Source organism: Arvicanthis niloticus, chromosome 4, assembly GCF_011762505.2.
Source record: "Arvicanthis niloticus isolate mArvNil1 chromosome 4, mArvNil1.pat.X, whole genome shotgun sequence".
NCBI classification, from domain to species: domain Eukaryota; kingdom Metazoa; phylum Chordata; class Mammalia; order Rodentia; family Muridae; genus Arvicanthis; species Arvicanthis niloticus.
This window is the reverse complement of record NC_047661.1, coordinates 80,010,225-80,018,114: the sequence shown is the minus strand read 5'-3', so window position 1 is coordinate 80,018,114 and position 7,890 is coordinate 80,010,225. Positions and strand designations below refer to the sequence as shown.

The 7,890-nt window shown below is 43.5% G+C and overlaps 1 protein-coding gene across 1 annotated transcript in view; it reads left to right on the top strand.

The window, feature by feature from the left end:
- Positions 1 to 1,551: 1,551 nt before the first annotated feature.
- Ttf2 (transcription termination factor 2) overlaps positions 1,552 to 7,890 on the top strand; it is a 31,235-nt gene continuing 24,896 nt past the window's right edge. The window contains exons 1-4 of the mRNA XM_034501381.2: positions 1,552 to 1,630; positions 1,714 to 1,816; positions 3,854 to 3,940; positions 6,843 to 6,909. Of these exons, the coding sequence (XP_034357272.1) occupies positions 1,603 to 1,630; positions 1,714 to 1,816; positions 3,854 to 3,940; positions 6,843 to 6,909 (285 nt within the window). The 5' untranslated portion in view covers positions 1,552 to 1,602. The remainder of the gene's footprint in view (positions 1,631 to 1,713; positions 1,817 to 3,853; positions 3,941 to 6,842; positions 6,910 to 7,890) is intronic.

Here is a 7,890-nt window from a genome sequence, read left to right as displayed (position 1 = left end):
AACCAAAATTCTCACTACAAGAAGCACTATGGTCCTCTTCACTAAACCTTAGTGTTTGTGGTCTCCATCTTCTCACACGGTGTCTATTTCACATGCACATACAGATCATGGAACTGCAATCTTGGAATAAAGAAAATACCTCACCTATTTGTCTGTATGAAATTTCACTGGAGAACTGAGGGTATACCTTATGCACTTGGAAATTCATGTCTTTTTTCAAGCTCCCCAGGGTTTGCTGCTGACTCCATTTGTCTTGACATTTAAATACTATTTTATATTTATTTAAGCATTAGTTATAGGCTAGTTCCGTTTCCTCCATTCAGTAAGCCCTTGTGGCTAGAACAGTTGCTTTAAATGTATGTAGTAAGTGAACTTTATATTTCTCAGACACCTATTCCTCTTGGGGCACCAAAAAAGCTATTTAGCAAGAACTGCTTAATTCATAAACGATACCTCAGGTCTGTCTGGAGGGGTCCTCTGGACTCCTAAAACATTTACAGTCTTCATAAAGCCCAGACTTCTTAGACATTGCAGCTTTTCTGTCCTCATAGCAGTGTGTGTGCCACTCTGAGACACACGGTCTTCAACTGCTGAAATATGAAGCCATGGCTATTGTAACCAAGCTCCGATAGTCATTCCTCCCCTTCTGCTCACTAAAATAATCAATTACAATGTCTAAAGATTCATTTTCTTTTTAATTCTGAGTATGTGTTTCTCTGTGTGCACAAGTTAATGTGGGAGTCCATGGAAGCCTGAAGCTGGATTACAGGTGGATGTGAGAGGCCGGAAGTAGGTGCTCGGACAAAACCTCACGTCTGCAAGAACGCCAGCAAGCGCTCTTAAATGCTGAGCCATATCTCCAGCCCATTGGTTACAATTTCAAATGTAATGTTCTTTTAACGTCACTCTCAGTTTTTTTTAAAGTAAAAATGCAAAATAAGTTCAAAAGTTTTGACAATGCAAAATATAAAAAGTAAAATTTAGCTTGCACGCGAGGTCCGGTATTGCCCTTAGGTTCTTCTCTGACTCTCACCAGGCGGTCGTTAGAACCTCACCCAGGAGAAGGCAGCCATGAGACTCTTAAGAGCGCGGAGCCTGGAACTGAGATCTGTGCAGATGTCCAATCTCTGGTGACCCCGAGGACGTCCTGCACTCATTCAAAGGTGGTCCGGGGTCCTAAAGGAGTTTTTGTGCCGATCACAGACCATGCAATTGATTCCCACAGTTTTAGGGGATGCTCCCGCCTCTTGGCTGCCTCAAATTTAATTGTTTCTGCCCACAGTGGCTGCTTCCCGAGCAGGCAAGCGGCTCTGGCTCCCTCTGGGTCTCAGGGTTCCTCTGGAGTCGCCCAGGCTCAGCCTCTACCGGTCTACCGGTCTCAATGTCTTGTTTTCTCCCAAGCCAGGACTTCCCGGCGTCCTCACCGGACTTCGGCCACGCCTCCTTACCCAAGTTTGATTTCATTGCGCGCCAAGCCTGAAGGAGGCTGTGATTGGTTGAAGGTGAAAGAATCTCCCACCTGATTGGTGGATAGTTGTGGTGGGCGGAACGGGGCGGGGTCAAAGACTGAAAACCGGAGTGCTAGGCCTTTCTGGCGGCGTTATGGACCTGGTTAAGTGTCCGGAGCACGGTAAGGCCCCAGTCTCGGAATTTCCCTCTGGGGACTGTGGGACTGGCTTAGAATGGCGGCTGCTGATTTTCTTGTTTCCTCAGGAGCCGTCTGCTTCTTAAAGACCGGCGTTCGCGATGGTCCGAATAAGGGAAAGAGCTTCTATGTGTGCCGGACGAACACGTGCAGCTTCGTGCAGGCCACCGAGTGAGTCTCCGGCCCGGCCCGGTTCCACGGAGTGACCCAGCCTGGTCACCGCAGCTGCCTTGGAACGCGGATTCACCCACACTGGATGCTTCTAGTTTCTAGGCACCTGTCTGGCATTACTTAGCCACTCCCCTTTGCCCCAGCATCCTTTTCTGCTCCCTCTAAAAAGTGTAAACAAACAGTGAACTTGGGAATTAATTTGCTAGTCTTGTACCAATTTTAGGTCGCCATTTAGATTTTAACGTTTGAGGTTAAAACCGTAATTAGACACCAGCTTTTCTCCATCTAGTGGCATGACGTTAATAATCCAGAGAGATTCAGTGTCTTTAGGGTAGCGTTTCTCAACCTGTGTGTGGGTCGGTCATGAAAGGACCCTTTCACAGGGGTCACATTCAGATATCCTGCAAATCAGATATTTACATTACGTTTCAAAACAGTAGCAAAATTGCAGTTATAAAGTAGCAACGGAAGTGATTTTATGGTTGAGGTCACGGCAGCATAAGGAACTGTTTTAAAGGGTTGCAGTATTAGGAAGGTTGAGGACCACTGCTGTGGGAGTTAGTGCTGAAAGAAACATCAGAGGTTGATGATGTGGAACTCAGGTTCTGCAGATGTGAAGGCTGAGACCTAGAGGTGTCAAGCATATTGTCTAAAGTGAGGAAAGTCAATACTGCTCTCATCTTAACATACCAGGCATTGACATTCTCTAAATGAAATTAAACCATGGTATCATTTGACATTCCTTCCTGCCCTCTATTCAGCTGAACTTCGCAGAGCACAGGTTTTGGTTTTTTTTTGGTTTTGTTTTGTTTTTTCAGTATCATAGCTATATAATGGATATTATATACTGGAATAAGTTGTATAACTAGTGTGTCCATTTTGCATCAGAGTTTACTGTTTATTTCTAGTTTCTAAATATGTTGAGATTTGGTACCCTGCTCAAATGTTGTAAGATACATGTGTGCTCATGTTTATGGGAATTATGCATCAATGTTGGTCTCAGGTGTGATTCAGCATTAAGAGAAATATTCTTGAGGGTTGAAGAGATGGGTCAACCTTTAAGAGCATTGGCTGCTCATCCAGAGGTCCTAGCTTCGATTTCCAGCACCCACTTAGGGGCTATCAAATGTCTGCAACTTCAGCTCCAGGGGATTGGGCACCCTCTTCTGGCCTCTGAAGCCCTAGTGTTTACATGGTGTATAGACACACATGCAGACAAAACATCACGAAATACAAACAAATAAATCTTTAAAAAGAGAGGGAACATTCTTAAACAGTGTGCCACATCCATGGGTACACTGCAATACAAATTACTATAATACTTTCACTTGAGGCTTGTGTCTGTCTGATGAGCAGGCTGCAGACAGGTTTATAAGTCACAGGAGAATGCTTAGACCTTCACTCAAACCTCTTCGCTCTCAGTGCTGTACATATTTTTCTTCTATAAGTTAGGAGGGACATTTTAAATTTTATGCCAGGCAAAAAGCACGTGTGTAAGTTATTGTTAGAGGTAGACACATGAGTAACAGCGAGTGACAGCTAATGGGTATTAATGGATAAAGGATAATGGGAGAACCTGAGGAGAAGTCACAGCAGGCCTGTCCTATGGCCAGCCTTAGACTATGTCATCCCTGGGAGTGTTGCAGTGGGGACATCATATGACAGTCATGAAGAAAAAACTATTGTCACGCTTCCGTTTAGAAAGTAGAAAGAGAAAAACTCTGGATCCTTTCCTCAGGAAGCCACACAGATAACCATATATGGGATTTACAAACCCAAGACACCTTGGTATAATCTGTAGTTGGGTTGGGTGTGGTGACACACACTTGTGATCCTAGGACTCAAGAGGCAGAGGAAGGATTGCTATAAGTTTGAGGCCACACTGGTCTAGGCAGTGACTCCTAGGCCAGCCAGGGTTACTTAGTGAGACTCTGTCTCCAAATAAGTAAATAAAAATAAGAATTCAAGCTTGGATTTGACTTCAGATTGCTGGCCTCTATTTCTTGTCTCCTAAAATTATTATTTTTTCTCTTCTAGTATTCCTGTTTCTCATTGTTTATTGCATGAGGAGTTTGTGGTCGAGCTTCAGGGTTTGTTTCTACTACAGGGCAAGAAAGAATGGAGGTGAGTGTCCAGAAGGAACATGCACCCCCTCCCCCCATATACTCCACCTCCCCATCCTGAAAGAGTTGCAGCTAGATATGTGTTTTTTTAATTCTTTAAAAATAAAGAGTGTTCTTTAAAAGTCATTACTGCAAACCTTTTTTGCACATACTGAGCATCTGTCTACCGTCAGTCTATCTAAACCTGTGGGTCTCCACCCTTATGCAAGAGTCAAATGATCCTTTCACAGGGGGTCACATATCAGATATTTACATTATGATTCATAACAGTTGCAAAATTACAGTTACGAAGTAGCAACGAAAATAATTTTATGATTGAGGTTATCACAATATGAGGAACTGTATTTAAGGTTGACAGTGTTAAGGTTGATAACCAATGCCCTAAATGCTGACCGAGTTACCTGGGAAAGCCAGTGGTTAGTTTCTGGATTACCCGCTCTGCTACTCCCTCTAGCTGTCCAATTGCCAATAACATCAATCACCAACTGTCAACTTTCAATTCTGGTACGAGAAAGAGGGAAAAGTACTCAGTAACGTGCAGTTTCCCGTGGGAAGGGCAGGGAAGTCCATATAAATGGGAGATGTTAGTCATCATGAATGTTAAAAGGTAATTAGAAAGTTACCAATTATTAGATATTCTTTTAAATGAACACATTGCATTGGGGTACCAAGGCATGAAATAACATGACCACTTCAGAGAATTGGCTTGGTGGTTTGGCCAAGAAGGGGTCATAAATACATGATAGTTCTTATGTTAGTAGTCTATGTTTTAGAATTTATGTGTTCTAAGTCTCTGTCCCCAACCCAAGTATATCAAGATGTTTGGCATCCATATATGTATGTCAGTTGACCCTAAGTTTGTGTCAGTGTCTGAGGTGGCTAATTTTTGTCCATTGGTTCATTTACATATTCTTGCATGGTTGATTATGTGAAATAGTATGTCTTCCAGCTTCTTCAAGATTGAGCTGGAATTGTGGGATCTTTGTGTTTGCATATCAAATATAGATTCAACCTCTTAAATTTTCTCAGAAAACTCTGTTGAGGTTGCATAATTTACACAGATCAGTTTTGAGCGAACAGACATCAATATTGACTTTTCCAGGCTGTGAGCGTGGTGTATAGTATGACTTTAAATTTTTCTCTCAGCGTTTTAAAATAATTTCCATTATGAAGGTCTTATACTCCTTTTCCAAAATGTATTCGTCTGGTGATGTTTTATTGCTGTTGTAAGTGGAATGTTTGTTGTTCTGTATGTATGAGGGGTGTGTGTATATGTACATTTGCGTACATTTGGATGTGTGCAGGTGCCATGCACGTGTGTGAGGCCAGAGGTCGGTGTTGAGTGATTCTCTTGATTACCCTTCACTTACTGAGGCAGAGTCCTCACTGACCTTGGAAGCCACCTGTTTGCAAGCCTCGATAGACAGCTTGTCCTGGGGACACTTTGTCTCTGCCTCCTGAGTGCTGGGATTATAGGTAGGGTGCCAAACCCACCTGTATTTTATGTAGGTTCTTTGGTTTTCACACTTGCAAGGAAGCACTTTATTCACTAAGACCTCTTCCTAGCCTATAAATGTAATTAAAATAGATGGGGGGTGGGGGGAGAAAGAGAAAGCAATTGAGAGAGAGATTGTTTTCTGTTAGTAGAGTCAAAGCTGGCAAATCTTTATTAGGTTCAGTCTTGTTCTCCCGACACTTAAGATCACTTGTCCCTTGATACAGAAACACCTATTTCTATAGGTGGTAGAGGGCAATCAGTGGCTTTCTAATTGTCATTAAAAGAACCCTGGAAGTTTGGAAGTGAAGACTGGAGGAAAGTGCTTTGAGATAATAACTACTAAAGAACTGAGCCTCATGGCACATACTATCCTGTGTCTTCCATGCCCATCTGCATGGTCTCAGTAGCTGTCTTACAGGTAGATGTAAGACTGTTATTAGAGAGGTTAGGAAGGGAATCAGAGTTCCCATGGTTGCTGGAATTCAAACTCAGCTCCAGCCACTAAACACACCCACTTTCTCTGTGTGAAAGCTTGAATTGAGATGATGAAGCTAAGTTAAGTTAGGCTGAGAAAAATGGCTTGAAGAGAGCTGGAATGGCAAGCCATTGCCTGGCAGTGAGTCCAGTGTGATTGCCTGGCAGTCCGTCCAGCGTGCTCCTCTCTCACCTCTCATCTGGGACAGTGATGGAGGTGCTCCAGGAAGGCCCTAGGTGGTGAAGAGTTAGCTGTGTGATACCGTTTGAAGTTTGCTAGTGTTGTTTGTTTAGCAACTTCCTTTTTTTTGACAGTATTGTGGACTCCCTTCTGGCACACACAACAGCTGGTTATCCTTTTCCTGCTTTTTAGCAGCTATTGCTGATCTTTTTCTCCATTTCATTTGTTCTTCATACAGAGTAAAAAGGAATAAACCAGTGAATACTTTTGGTTATTTTATCCTTTTGGTCTTGACCTTCCAGCCCTTAAAAATGTCCTCTGCAGGGCCTGGAGTGATAGCTTAGCAGGCAGACTGCTAGCTGTGCAAGCATGAAGACCTGAATTTAGATCTTCAGTACCCACATCAAAACCAGGTGTGCTCAGCTTTCGGGCTGTGCTGAGACACACCCCTACTCCCTCTTCCTCTCTCTCATTATGGATTGGATTGATGCTCAGTGGCTAAGAGCACTTGGTGCTCTTGCATAAGACTTGGATTCTGTTCTCATTACCCGTAATATCAGGCAGCTCACAACAATTACAGGCCTGAATCTAGTTCCAGGGAACTCAGTGCCATCTTCTGGCCTCTATAGGCACTACATATGTACATGCAGGCAGAATGCTCATGCATACACAAAATCCATAAAAACCCTTAAAAATGAAACTCTTAAAGAACATTCATACCTTAATTACCTCTGTTTTATACTCCATTAGGTTGTTCTTCCGATGTGCTAGAACTAAGGCGGAGGGGAAGCACTGGTGTGGAGCCATCCCGTGGCAGGTAGGAATCACCCATGTGTCTTCCATACACAGAAAGCACTCTGTGGGGAGCCGAAAGAAGGCAGCTATCATCCTTGCAGCCTTTTTGAGCCATATACCCTGACCAGAGACTTGATTGCATTAGCCTACAACAGCTGAGCACACTCTGATAACATCTTGCTTTAGATACCCATGATTTTCCCTTGGGTGTGTGAGACTTAAAGGTGTGTGACTTAAGGGCATGACTTAGAGATAAGATTTAGAGGCAAGACCTAAGGGCATGATTAAAGGTGGGACCTGAAGGCGTGGCTTAGAAGTGAGACATATAAAAGGATAGAGGCAGACAGAGAAAGCAACAGATTACTTGACATTAGGTAGAAGACACTTGGCTCTAGAGAGAACAATTTGGAGTAACAGAGATTCAGACACTAGGAGTAGGAGTAGACATTAGACACTCGGAAGAGAACAACTTAGAGTACAACTTGGAACTAGGAATTAGGTTAGAGAGTACAACTTGGAATAGGAATTAGGCATTGAGGAAGAAGACACTTGGACTAGAGAACTCAGAAGAATCATTATTAGGTATTAGGCACTTGGCACTTGGAGGAAGAACTTGGAATTAGACATTAGGCACTTATCATCTGGAAGAAGTAACTTGGAACTTGGAGGCACTAGGGACTAGGAACTCAAGACTTGGGACTTGGAGAGAAGAAGAGAGACTGGAGAATAAACGGGATTGAATCACACTCTATCTGGTCTTCATTCTTCGAGTTCGTCCTCACTCTCTCTCTTGCTGAACCCTGACCTGCGGACTGGAGCAGCTTGGGGCAGTGCAGGCTCTAACAGTTTAGCCCCCAAGGCTTTTGGCAGTGCAGGTCCCAACATTGACAGAACAGTCCGAGATATTTTGGCCCCCAAGTGTGAAGCAGCTCGGGCCACAATAGCACTCCAGTCTGTATGAACTGCTACTGTCCTCCAAGAGCCCTGAAGGGTTTTGTGGTGG